Source organism: Nerophis ophidion, linkage group LG06, assembly GCF_033978795.1.
Source record: "Nerophis ophidion isolate RoL-2023_Sa linkage group LG06, RoL_Noph_v1.0, whole genome shotgun sequence".
In the NCBI taxonomy this organism is placed as follows: Eukaryota; Metazoa; Chordata; class Actinopteri; order Syngnathiformes; family Syngnathidae; genus Nerophis; species Nerophis ophidion.
This window is the reverse complement of record NC_084616.1, coordinates 2,969,174-2,983,896: the sequence shown is the minus strand read 5'-3', so window position 1 is coordinate 2,983,896 and position 14,723 is coordinate 2,969,174. Positions and strand designations below refer to the sequence as shown.

The following is a 14,723-nucleotide window of genomic DNA, read 5'->3' as shown; positions in this document are numbered from 1 at the left end:
TTATGACTAAAGTGCTATTTTCATTTATACTTTCTTTTATTGACAGTTTAGTTAAGAAACGTGTATCATATATTATTCATTTATTTTAGCACAAATTAATAGTATGTCATTGTAATTTTCATCAGTTGTATGAGTCCCTTTTGCAGTATTTTTGATTAGTATTTATTTTTTTCTAAACAAACCGAAGCCTGGATGAATATCTTTGTGGTTAAAACCTGCTTTTGTAACATTTGACAAGGTTTGTCTTGTTAAACTGTTAGTATTTCCGATATAATGATGGTCTGATTAGAATCAAGACTAAAATTCAGTGCTGATATTTGAGCGAGCCCCGGCACCCTCTGTAGTGGAAAACTCTAAAAAGGCTAAAACCACTGGAATAGTCGTCACTCCCAATATTGACAGTGAAAACATTATTCGAACCAATTAAACCCATTTTTTCCGACGATTAAACACATTAATTATGATGAATAATCAATGTTCACCCTTAATGAGTCCTTTTTTGTTAGTTTGTTTTAGTCACTGACCTTCCTTGTGAAAATGTTCAGCAGCAGCAAGTGCTTTGATGGCGTCGCTTGAGAAAGCCGTGAAGCCTGAATATGCTGTTTTGTTGTGTTTTTATACACGGCTTTCATGTTGTAGCTCCGTGTCGTGGTCATCATGTCTGAAAGAGGACCAAAATAAAAGTCATATAATACAAACATTGTAGCAAACTTAGACTGGACGTGTTATTCAAGGCCGCCGTCCTCCTGTGAAGAATTGCTGCATGAATGGAGGCGTCACACCTCAAAATGCATCTTGCATGGTGGCCCATCAACAAAATAGCAACATTGATCCTGGAGGTGGCCCTCAGACTCATGAAGGTCCCATGGTCTGCCGGTCTTGTGAGCCGGTCTTGTTCCACATCTAATGGTCTGTGAAAGAACAAGTTAGCGATGCTTCCAGCGGCCAAAAGAAGAATCCAGCGTAGGAAATTAGACATCTTTGCAAAACTTTATTTTTGGGATTCTTTTTGGTTTTCCGAGCCATTCGGTACAAGAACGTGGCCGAGGGACCAGAAAAGGGCGCCGCGGGTGTCGCCACCTGGACCGTGTGTCGCCGGGCGCCACCTCAGCTTTTGTAGCGTTTCAGCTGCCAAACGCCATGTTTGTGTTGCACATGGCCAAACTAGATTAGCCAGCTTTGGCCATGGTGGCACCCCACAACTTGGACATGAAATTGTACGTGGGGGGGGGACTATTTCTTCCATTGGAAATGAGATTAGTCTTCAAGATAATGTTTGCGTTTCACTCATTTTGGAATCTGCATGCTTGGAAACGTGGAGCACCCGGGACCATGAATACAATGTAGCACCCAGGAAACACACGCCCGGGACTATGTATAGACTGTAGCACCCGGGAAACACACACCCGGGACCATGTATACACTGTAGCACCCAGGAAACACACACCCGGGACCATGTATACACTGTAGCACCCAGGAAACACACACCCGGGACCATGTATACACTGTAGCACCCAGGAAACACACGCTAGGGACCATGTATAGACTGTAGCACCCAGGAAACACACGCCCGGGACCATGTATACACTGTAACACCCAGGAAACACACGCCCGGGACCATGTATACACTGTAGCACCCGGGAAACACACGCTAGGGACCATGTATAGACTGTAGCACCCAGGAAACACACGCCCGGGACCATGTATAGACTGTAGCACCCAGGAAACACACGCCCGGGACCATGTATACACTGTAGCACCCGGGAAACACACGCTAGGGACCATGTATAGACTGTAGCACCCAGGAAACACACGCCCGGGACCATGTATAGACTGTAGCACCCAGGAAACACACGCCCGGGACCATGTATACACTGTAGCACCCAGGAAACACACGCCCGGGACCATGTATAGACTGTAGCACCCAGGAAACAGGACCATGTATACACTGTAGCACCCAGGAAACACACGCCCGGGACCATGTATACACTGTAGCACCCAGGAAACAGGACCATGTATACACTGTAGCACCCAGGAAACACACGCTAGGGACCATGTATAGACTGTAGCACCCAGGAAACACACGCCCGGGACCATGTATACACTGTAGCACCCAGGAAACACACGCCCGGGACCATGTATACACTGTAGCACCCGGGAAACACACGCTAGGGACCATGTATAGACTGTAGCACCCAGGAAACACACGCCCGGGACCATGTATAGACTGTAGCACCCAGGAAACACACGCCCGGGACCATGTATACACTGTAGCACCCGGGAAACACACGCTAGGGACCATGTATAGACTGTAGCACCCAGGAAACACACGCCCGGGACCATGTATAGACTGTAGCACCCAGGAAACACACGCCCGGGACCATGTATACACTGTAGCACCCGGGAAACACACGCCCGGGACCATGTATAGACTGTAGCACCCAGGAAACAGGACCATGTATACACTGTAGCACCCAGGAAACACACGCCCGGGACCATGTATACACTGTAGCACCCAGGAAACAGGACCATGTATACACTGTAGCACCCAGGAAACACACGCCCGGGACCATGTATACACTGTAGCACCCAGGAAACACACGCCCGGGACCATGTATAGACTGTAGCACCCAGGAAACAGGACCATGTATACACTGTAGCACCCAGGAAACACACGCCCGGGACCATGTATAGACTGTAGCACCCAGGAAACAGGACCATGTATACACTGTAGCACCCGGGAAACACACGCCCGGTACCATGTATAGACAGTAGCACCCAGGAAACACACGCCCGGGACCATGTATAGACTGTAGCACCCAGGAAACACACGCCCGGGACCATGTATAGACTGTAGCACCCAGGAAACAGGACCATGTATACACTGTAGCACCCAGGAAACACACGCCCGTGACCATGTATAGACTGTAGCACCCAGGAAACAGGACCATGTATACAATGTAGCACCCGAGAAACACACGCCCGGGACCATGTATAGACTGTAGCACCCAGGAAACAGGACCATGTATAGACTGTAGCACCCAGGAAACACACACCCGGGATCATGTATAGACTGTAGCACCCAGGAAACGGGACCGTGTATAGACTGTAGCACCCAGGAAACACACGCCCGGGACCATGTATAGACTGTAGCACCCAGGAAACACACGCCCAGGACCATGTATACACTGTAGCACCCAGGAAACACACGCCCGGGACCATGTATAGACTGTAGCACCCAGGAAACACACGCTAGGGACCATGTATAGACTGTAGCACCCAGGAAACACACGCCCAGGACCATGTATACACTGTAGCACCCAGGAAACACACGCCCGGGACCATGTATAGACTGTAGCACCCAGGAAACAGGACCATGTATACACTGTAGCACCCAGGAAACAGGACCATGTATAGACTGTAGCACCCAGGAAACACACGCCCGGGACCACATTTTATTGAAGGACTAAATGACAACAATAAACATATGTTTCACCTACACTAACTTTTTGTTCAAAAAAAGACAATAATGACATTTTTTGTGGTCCCCTTTTTATAGAAAAGTATAGAAATACATTTTGGTTCCGGTACTAAAAAAATGGTATGGAGAGAACCCTAGAAGCTCCAGTATCTCTCCAGCCATGATCCACCTCTTCAGTTATTTAGGCTTTTATTGTGAAGTTGACTTTTATGGATTAAATGGTGTTTGTGCAGAACAGCATCTTTGCTCTCAGACTTCAGCAGCTTAAAGAACTTCTGTGTTTGTTTAAATTGGGCAAGAAAGGGTCATCAGACCTTCTTTCACTTGAGTGCCAATAATGGACATTTGCACGCTCCTGCTTTCATGTGCTGCTATTTGTCTTGTCGGCATCAGTCAGGGCCAGCCTGATCCAACTGATTATGAGGAGACATCACATGATGTCACACTGCAGGACATGTTGGAGCTCACACAACTCACCACTTCACTCTCCATGGGGGGGGGGGGGGCTCACCTGCCCACTTTTGCCATTTCAAACCTCCAGATCTTTCCACACTTTATTGCATACTTGCCAACCCTCCCGGATTTTCCGGGAGACTCCCGAAATTCAGCGCCCCTCCCGAAAACCTCCCGGAAGAAATTTCCTCCCGAAAATCTCCCGAAATTCAGTTTGAGCTGGAGGCCACGCCCCCTCCAGCTCAAACATGCACAGTTCAAAGCTTGAAAGGGAGGATTGCAGGCGGATCTGACGGCATTTAAAGTCATTTTCAAAAACGACTGCTAATCCTCCTCCTTATCGACCGGACAACCGCGGAGAATTAAAGTAGGAAGACTTCGGAGGCAGAAGTTCGGGGGCAGACTCACCGGCTCTCAGCCATGTTTCCGTCACACAGAGGAAGTCAAGTCCGCGGAAAGTGAAGAAATCCTTCAGGATAAACGTTTTGTTTGTCAAAGATCTTGCGTTCACAAGATCGAACCTGGCGGGGGCCAACACGTCCAAGGGGGCAGCTAATCCAGGTGGGGCCCGACACACAGCCTGCAGGTGGCGGGGGAGAGGAGCCACGAGGCGGGAAAGGAAGGCAGGTGAAAAAGCTGACTGGTACGTCAAAAAACCAACGTCGAAGTTGATCACATCAGTGGGAAAGGGGCAAAGATCCAACACTGTTTGGCGGTCATACTCAAGGAAACTCGCAAGTGACGTTACTCAAATAGTGAAAGGTAAGTGTTGTTGTTTTTTTAGTAACCAGCAAACACAGTACAGTTAGTAGAACAACTGTGTTTTTATTACTGTGTATTTGATAGGTGCCGTCTGAAATTCAACTATTTATTTTATTTATATATATAATAAAATAAATATATATAGCTAGAATTCACTGAAAGTTAAGTATTTAATACATATATATATATATATATATATATATATATATATATATATATATATATATATATATATATATATATATGAAATACTCAAGTTGGTGAATTGGCTGTAAATATACTCTCCTCTTAACCACTCCCCCTGCCCCAACCACGCCCCTAAACCACAACTCCGCCCCACCCCCAACCTCCCCCCCCCCACCTCCCGAAATCGGAGCTCTCAAGGTTGGCAAGTATACTTATTGCGGAGCCTATCCCAGCGGACTTTGTCACACGTGGACACAATTCAGTGGGCGACAGGGGCGGCATAGCTCGCTTGGTAGAGTGGCCGTGCCAGCAACTTGAGGGTTGCAGGTTCGATTCCCGCTTGTGGCATCCTAGTCACTGCCGTTGTGTCCTTGGGCAAGACACTTTACCCACCTGCTCCCAGTGCCACCCACACTGCTTTAAATGTAACTTAGATATTGGGTTTCACTATGTAAAGCGCTTTGAGTCATTTGAGAAAAGCGCTATATAAATATAATTCACTCACTCACGCTGGTTGCCAGATGGGAAATGACACATTATCTTACTTCAAATGAGGCATAACGAGATGAGGGGTGTCCAAACTATTACCGCTGAGGGCCCATGCATCCATCTATTTTCTACTGCTTGTCCCTGTGGGGTTGCTGGAGCCTATCTCAGCTGCATTGGAGCGGAAGGTGATGTACACCCTGGACAAGTCACCACTTCATCACAGGGACAACACAGATAGACAACATTCACACACTAGGGACCATTTAGTGTTGCCAATCAACCTATCCCCAGGTGGAGGTGGGAGGGGCCTATCCCCAGGTGCATGTCTTTGGAGGTGGGAGGGGCCTATCCCCAGGTGCATGTCTTTAGAGGTGGGAGGAAGCCGGAGTAGAACCCACGCAGTTACGGGGAGAACATGCAAACTCCACACAGAAAGATCCCGAGCCCGGGATTGAACCCAGGACTTCCGTATTGTGAGGCACATGCACTAACCCCTGTTCCACCGTGCTGCCCCACTGAGGCCCAAACACTGAAAAATGAAGGTATGCGGGGGCCATTGTGATATTTTTCTCTTTCAAAACCAAAATATATATATTTTTTCATCTTTAGGGCTTTGCAATGTTTTATTTACCTTTATTTTAATAAATGTTTTTTTTGTATTTGTGAGCAATGTAACAATATTGTTATATTACAATTCTCATTCTATCACAAGTCAAGTCAATTTTGCAAAATAGCTCAACAAAAAGCAAAAGTACTACAATATCGACTTTCATTTGAATCTTTTGTTTTGTTTTCATGTGTCCAGTGACTTCTTTTTGTGTACTTTGAGCAGCACAACAAAATATTTTTGTGAAAATCCACATAGAAAAGGACTGAAAAACATTGAGTCAAGGCTAATATGCTTTTCTATCAATAATAGGACTAGTCTGCTTCTAGCACTAATTTACATAACTTTTTAAAGTAATAATAAGCAGTCTTTTTATTGGACAGTAACAATATTGACAGTTAAAGGGGAAATGCACTTTTGGGGGAGTTTTACTAATCATTTACATTTCTTATGGACGACAAGAACACATGTTTATTGTTTAATGCATTCTATCGCCGAAATAAACACTAGCAAAAGCCAGCTGATGGGATAAAGTTATCTAAAAACACCTAAAAGCCTTCTTCAATGTTTTTTATACACGCTATATGTATAAATGTCATGTAGTAACATTCATAATAACATGTAATATATACATGATGTAAGTATATATGTAGTATCTAGTAACATTCACAATAACATATAATATATACATGATGTAAGTATATATGTAGTATCTAGTAACATTCATAATAACATGTAATATATACATGATGTAAGTATATATGTAGTATCTAGTAACATTCATAATAACATGTAATATATACATGATGTAAGTATATATGTAGTATCTAGTAACATTCACAATAACATATAATATATACATGATGTAAGTATATATGTAGTATCTAGTAACATTCATAATAACATGTAATATATACATGATGTAAGTATATATGTAGTATCTAGTAACATTCACAATAACATATAATATATACATGATGTAAGTATATATGTAGTATCTAGTAACATTCATAATAACATGTAATATATACATGATGTAAGTATATATGTTGTATCTAGTAACATTCATAAAAACATGTAATATATACATGATGTAAGTATATATGTAGTATCTAGTAACATTCATAATAACATGTAATATATACATGATGTAAGTATATATGTTGTATCTAGTAACATTCATAAAAACATGTAATATATACATGATGTAAGTATATATGTCATGTAGTAACATTCATAATAACATGTAATATATACATGATGTAAGTATATATGTAGTATCTAGTAACATTCATAATAACATGTAATATATACATGATGTAAGTATATATGTAGTATCTAGTAACATTCATAATAACATTTAATATATACATGATGTAAGTATATATGTAGTATCTAGTAACATTCATAATAACATGTAATATATACATGATGTAAGTATATATGTAGTATCTAGTAACATTCATAATAACATGTAATATATACATGATGTAAGTATATATGTAGTATCTAGTAACATTCATAATAACATGTAATATATACATGATGTAAGTATATATGTAGTATCTAGTAACATTCATAATAACATGTAATATATACATGATGTAAGTATATATGTAGTATCTAGTAACATTCATAATAACATGTAATATATACATGATGTAAGTATATATGTAGTATCTAGTAACATTCATAATAACATGTAATATATACATGATGTAAGTATATATGTAGTATCTAGTAACATTCATAAAAACATGTAATACATACATGATGTAAGTATATATGTAGTATCTAGTAACATTCATAATAACATGTAATATATACATGATGTAAGTATATATGTTGTATCTAGTAACATTCATAAAAACATGTAATATATACATGATGTAAGTATATATGTCATGTAGTAACATTCATAATAACATGTAATATATACATGATGTAAGTATATATGTAGTATCTAGTAACATTCATAATAACATGTAATATATACATGATGTAAGTATATATGTAGTATCTAGTAACATTCATAATAACATGTAATATATACATATTTTTAATTTCAAACTGTTCAGCCTATTTGGGAATCGCAGTCTTTCCCTTGAAAAATTCCAAAAATTCCCAGATTTCCCAGAATTCCATGTTTACTAAGACATTTTTCCCATTCAAAAGGAATTGGCCATTTTTCAAATGACCACCATTTCCACATTTTTCATCTGATTCAACACATTCCACCATCCTAGATATTTAAACTACCCTTATTCCAAGTTCAGAAAAATTCCAGGATTTTCCAGAATTCCTGGTTTTCCAAAGCTCTACTTCCACCCTTTTTTCTGGTGACTACTCCTCACACATTTTTCAACACATTTCAAATGTTCCACCGTCAAAAAAAATCAGTTGTTTTTTGAACTGGAACAATTCCCAGTTTTCCCGAAATTCCGTAAAACAATTTCTCAATTCATCGTGTTACTACTTCAACATTTCTCCACCGATTTGAAAAATTCCAACACCAAACATTTAAACTCGTTCAGAACATTCGATTTTTTTCTTTTTACCACTGAAAAAAAAAAGTCCTGCTTTTCTCGGAATTCCCAAATTTGGGGGAAATTCCCATTGAAATGAATGGAACATTCTTCAAAGTTCCACAACTCCCAAATTTTACATCTGATTCAAACTGTTCCAACCACAAAATATTCAGCCTGTTTGGGAATCACAGGCTTTCCTTTGACAAATTCCAAAAATTCTGAGATTTGCCAGAATTCCAGGTTTTCCTGGACATTTTTCCCATTCAAAATAAATTGGCCATTTTTCAAACGTCCACCATTTCCACATTTTTCAACCGATTCAAACCATTCCACCTTCAACACATTCCACCATCCTGGACATTCAAACTATCATTTTTCCAAGTTCAGAAAAATTCCAGGATTCTCCAGAATTCCTGGTTTTCCAAAGACCTATTTCCATCCCTTTTTCTGGCGACTACTCCTTCCACATTTTTCAACACATTTCACATGTTTCACTGTCAAAACATTCCTCTTAATCAGGACACAAACCAAAGTTGTTTTTTGAACTGGAAAAATTCCCGTTTTTTTCCAAAATTCCAGACATTTCGTAACACCATTTTTTTAATTCAACATGTTGCTACTTCAACAATCATCCACCAATTTGAAAAATTCCGACACCAACCATTTCAACTCATTCTGAACATTCAAGTTTTTTGTTTTTATTTTACCATTTTCACTCAAAAAAATCCCGCTTTTCTCGAAATTCCCAAATTTGGAGGAAATTCCCATTGAAACGATTGGGACTTTCTTCAAAGTTCCACAACTTCCACATTTTTCATCAGATTCAAACTGTTCCAACTTCAGGATATTCAGCCTGTTTGGGAATTGTGTGCTTTATTTACTTCAACAATTCTAAGAAATTCCAGGATTCCAGTTCAGCTTCAGCATTGGAGCATTCACACACAAAACCTCCAGGAAAGACCTCATCTAGTACTTGGGTAATATTCAGCTCACTACATGGAAATGGAGCATTGGTGCTGGTTTTTGGATGTTTTCTAAAGGACTTTATAGGCAGAAACCGTTCTCATTTCAAACTGTTCAGCCTGTTTGGGAATTGTGGGCTTTCCTTTGACAAATTCCCAAAAATCTCAGATTTGCCAAAATTCCAGGTTTTCCTGGACATTTTTCTTATTCAAAATGAATTGGCCATTTTTCAAACATCCACCATTTCCACATTTTTCAACCAATTCAAACCATTCCACCTTCAAAACATTCCACCATCCTGGACATTCAAACTATCATTTTTCCAAGTTCAGAAAAATTCCAGGATTTTCCAGAATTCCTGGTTTTCCAAAGCCCTATTTCCACCCTTTTTCCTGGCGACTACTCCTTCCACATTTTTCAACACATTTCACATGTTCCACCGTCAAAACATTCCTCTGAATCAAGACAAAAACTGAAGTTGTTTTTTGAACTGGAAAAATTCCCGTTTTTTCCAAAATTCCAGACATTTCGTAACACCATTTTTTAATTCAACATGTTACTACTTCAACATTCCTCCACCAATTTGAAAAATTCCGACACCAACCATTTCAACTCATTCTGAACATTCAAGTTTTTTTCGTTTTTTTTTTTACCATTTTCAAAAAAAAAAATCCTGCTTTTCTCGAAATTCCCAAATTTGGAGGAAATTCCCATTGAAACGATTGGGACTTTCTTCAAAGTTCCACATTTTTCATCAGATTCAAACTGTTCCAACTTCAGAATATTCAACCTGTTTGGGAATTGTGTGCTTTATTTACTTCAACAATTCTAAAAAGAATTCCAGGATTTCAGTTCAGCTTCAGCATTGGAGCATTCACACACAAAACCTCCAGGAAAGACCTCATCTAGTACTTGGGTAATATTCAGCTCACTACATGGAAATGGAGCATTGGTGCTGGTTTTTGGATGTTTTCTAAAGGACTTTATAGGTGGGACGTAGTAGTAACAATCAGCTAAAATGCTAGCCACCTTCTACTTGCCATATTTTACGATTTAGAATGCATTAAAAAATGTGTGCTTGTCTCACATAAATATTGTGACTGAAAGGCAACATTCCCTAAATAAAAATAAAAAAAAATTAAAAATGCAGTTCCCCTTTAAGATGTTTGGATTTGGACTTGTTTTCTTTCATCAGGACCACGTGACTGAATTGTGGATAAAATACAAAATGTTCTTCATGTCAATAAAAACATATTCATCATTTCATTCCTCGTTAAGAATCTTATTTCAGAGCTTTAATCAGACAATTGTTACTGTGTGTGTGTGTGTGTGTGTGTGTGAGAGAGACCTTCCCTCCTATTGGCTGGTGAAACTTATTGGCGCTTCCCTGAAGAAAAGACCCCCCCTCCCTTCCCCACAAGGCCCCACGAAGTAGTCCGTCCTTGACACGGTGCACGTGACACATGACCCTGCAGGCGGCGGCGCACCACGACAACTTTCCACGCCTTTGACGCCCACGCCCTTGACCCCCCCCGCTGTCCCCCCCCCCCTCCCCGGACCCTCAAAGTGGCGCCGACCTCGACGTGTTTCTTGCGTCTGTTTGTTTTCTCCTCGTTTGTTCCACTTCCACTCGAGGGGGAGCTGAAGATGACGTCCTTGCCGCGAATGATGCGCCCGGCCCACGGACACCAGAACTACCCACGGAGCGGCTTCCCTCTGGAAGGTAAGGAAGCCCACTACTCATTTGGCCCCAAAAAAATAATAGCCAAATATTTTTACATACACTTTAATAGGAATTACTATTTTTATATTTTTTATACAAATATTTGGAGTTGATAGTGTCAACATTTTAGTATTTTTTTTTTTACTTTTTCTGTTTGGTCACATCTATGAGTTTTATATATAAATTTACAAATACTACATGAAAACATTAAAATACTGAGAAGTATAAAAAAAACCACTCAAAATAGAATATTTGTGATTGAAAATAATAGCATTCATAATAAGATGAGAATTATTATTGTTATTATTTTACTTGTTCCTGTTTTTATGTACTTTGGGCACATCTATGAGTTTTATTTCTATATTTCCAAATACTATATGAAAACATTAAAATACATCCATCCATCCATTTCCTACCGCTTATTCCCTTTTGGGGCGGCGGGGGTGCTGGCGCCTATCAGAGAAGCATAAAAAAACACTCAAAATAGAATATTTATGATTGAAAAAATTGCTTTCATAATAAGATGACAATTATTATTATTTTATTGGTTCCTGTTTTTATGTACTTTGATCACATCGATAAGTTTTATTTATACATTTCCAAATACTATATGAAAACATTAAAATACTGAGAAACGTAAAAAAAAAACCCCACTCAAAATAGAACATTTGTGATCGAAAAAAATTGCATTCATAATAAGATGACAATTATTACTATTTGACTTTTTCCTGTTTTTTATGTGTTTATATGTACTTTGGTCACATCTATGAGTTTTATATGTATATATATATATATATATATTTTTTTTTTTTCCAAATAGTATACGAAAACATTAAAACACTCAAAATAGAACATTTTTGATTGGAAAAAAATTGCATTCATAATAAGATGACAATTATTATTATTTAACTTTTTCCTGTTTTTTATGTGTTTATATGTACTTTGGTCTCATCTATGAAATTTATATATATATATATATTTATTTCCAAATAGTATACGAAAACATTAAAACACTCAAAATAGAACATTTTTGATTGGAAAAAAATTGCATTCATAATAAGATGACAATTATTATTATTTACCTTTTTCCTGTTTTTTATGTGTTTATATGTACTTTGGTCACATCTATGAGTTTTATTTACACATTTCCAAATAGAAAACATTAAAACACTCAAAATAGAATATTTTCGATGTAAAAAAAAATGCACTTATAATAAGATCCATCCATCCATTTCCTACCGCTTGTCCCTTTTGGGGTGTCAATTATAATTTGTTGTTGTTTTTTTTAAATGTTTTCTTCATAGACAAATGCCAGTAAAACACAAATAAGATTGATGTAGATGAGTCATAATAAATGAAATAACCAGTATGTCAATTGTGACAAAACGGCATAAAAATGTGTGAATGATGACTTTGTCGTGTAATATAATTTAAATAAAGGCCGTGAATGCAAACATTATAATAAGGTTGTATTTAAAAAGATTAAGACCGCGCAGAACATTCTTTTTTCAATATCATTTCCCTCTCCTAATTGCTGGACGTCACACATGAACTTTAATTAAATGAAATAATTGGGACTCCGGCAAAAGCTGCTTGGATCCACATTGAAAGAAGACGACGACTGAAGGTGTGTTTCCGCGGCAGTGTCCACTCCTCTGGGCCAGGGCCGCGTCAACCAGCTGGGGGGAGTCTTCATCAACGGCCGGCCTCTGCCCAACCACATCCGCCACAAGATCGTGGAGATGGCCCATCACGGCATCCGTCCCTGCGTCATCTCCCGACAACTGCGCGTCTCCCACGGCTGCGTGTCCAAGATCCTCTGCCGCTACCAGGAGACTGGATCCATCCGGCCCGGGGCCATAGGAGGCAGCAAGCCCAGGGTGAGCCGCAGAAGAATATCAATAATGATGATCCGATAATAAAGTGACATATCGCCGTGCTCCACGCAGCAGATCGCCACGCCGGACGTGGAGAAAAGGATCGAACAATACAAGAGTGACAGCCCGGGCATTTTCAGCTGGGAAATCCGGGATAAATTACTGAAGGACGGCATGTGTGACCGCGGCAGTGTCCCCTCAGGTGAGACATTGTCTGGTAAGATGATGCCTTCTTTACTACTATATTTATATTTATATTTATGTAGTTATAAAGTCCCCTCAGGTGAGACATTGTCTGGTAAGATGATGCCTTCTTTATTACTATAGTTATATTTATATTTATATAGTTATAAAGTCCCCTCAGGTGAGACATTGTCTGGTAAGATGATGCCTTCTTTACTACTATATTTATATTTATATTTATATAGTTATAAAGTCCCCTCAGGTGAGACATTGTCTGGTAAGATGATGCCTTCTTTACTACTATATTTATATTTATGTAGTTATAAAGTCCCCTCAGGTGAGACATTGTCTGGTAAGATGATGCCTTCTTTACTACTATATTTATATTTATATTTATGTAGTTATACAGTCCTCTCAGGTGAGACATTGTCTGGTAAGATGATGCCTTCTTTACTACTATATTTATATTTATATTTATATAGTTATAAAGTCCCCTCAGGTGAGACATTGTCTGGTAAGATGATGCCTTCTTTACTACTATATTTATATTTATATTTATGTAGTTATAAAGTCCTCTCAGGTGAGACATTGTCTGGTAAGATGATGCCTTCTTTACTACTATATTTATATTTATATTTATATAGTTATAAAGTCCCCTCAGGTGAGACATTGTCTGGTAAGATGATGCCTTCTTTACTACTATATTTATATTTATATTTATATAGTTATAAAGTCCCCTCAGGTGAGACATTGTCTGGTAAGATGATGCCTTCTTTACTACTATATTTATATTTATGTAGTTATAAAGTCCCCTCAGGTGAGACATTGTCTGGTAAGATGATGCCTTCTTTACTACTATATTTATATTTATATTTATGTAGTTATACAGTCCTCTCAGGTGAGACATTGTCTGGTAAGATGATGCCTTCTTTACTACTATATTTATATTTATATTTATATAGTTATAAAGTCCCCTCAGGTGAGACATTGTCTGGTAAGATGATGCCTTCTTTACTACTATATTTATATTTATATTTATGTAGTTATAAAGTCCTCTCAGGTGAGACATTGTCTGGTAAGATGATGCCTTCTTTACTACTATATTTATATTTATATTTATATAGTTATAAAGTCCCCTCAGGTGAGACATTGTCTGGTAAGATGATGCCTTCTTTACTACTATATTTATATTTATATTTATATAGTTATACAGTCCCCTCAGGTGAGACATTGTCTGGTAAGATGATGCCTTCTTTACTACTATATTTATATTTATATTTATGTAGTTATAAAGTCCCCTCAGGTGAGACATTGTCTGGTAAGATGATGCCTTCTTTACTACTATATTTATATTTATGTAGTTATAAAGTCCCCTCAGGTGAGACATTGTCTGGTAAGATGATGCCTTCTTTACTACTATATTTATATTTATGTAGTTATAAAGTCCTCTCAGGTGAGACATTGTCTGGTA

General features: G+C 38.7%; 1 protein-coding gene and 1 long non-coding RNA gene across 6 annotated transcripts in view; one reads left to right on the top strand and one right to left on the bottom strand.

The window, feature by feature from the left end:
• Positions 1-307: 307 nt before the first annotated feature.
• Positions 308-14,723, bottom strand: part of LOC133554080 (uncharacterized) — an 89,862-nt gene continuing 75,446 nt past the window's right edge. The window contains exon 4 of the long non-coding RNA XR_009807056.1: positions 308-661. This is a non-coding gene — a long non-coding RNA (uncharacterized LOC133554080). The remainder of the gene's footprint in view (positions 662-14,723) is intronic.
• Positions 11,078-14,723, top strand: part of LOC133554079 (paired box protein Pax-7-like) — a 109,768-nt gene continuing 106,122 nt past the window's right edge. For 2 of the 5 annotated variants that reach the window (XM_061902464.1, XM_061902460.1), the window contains exons 1-3: positions 11,078-11,192; positions 12,837-13,072; positions 13,142-13,286. In XM_061902464.1, the coding sequence (XP_061758448.1) occupies positions 11,117-11,192; positions 12,837-13,072; positions 13,142-13,286 (457 nt within the window). In that variant the 5' untranslated portion in view covers positions 11,078-11,116. The remainder of the gene's footprint in view (positions 11,193-12,836; positions 13,073-13,141; positions 13,287-14,723) is intronic. The other 3 variants (XM_061902465.1, XM_061902461.1, XM_061902463.1) reach the window with 3 other exon arrangements.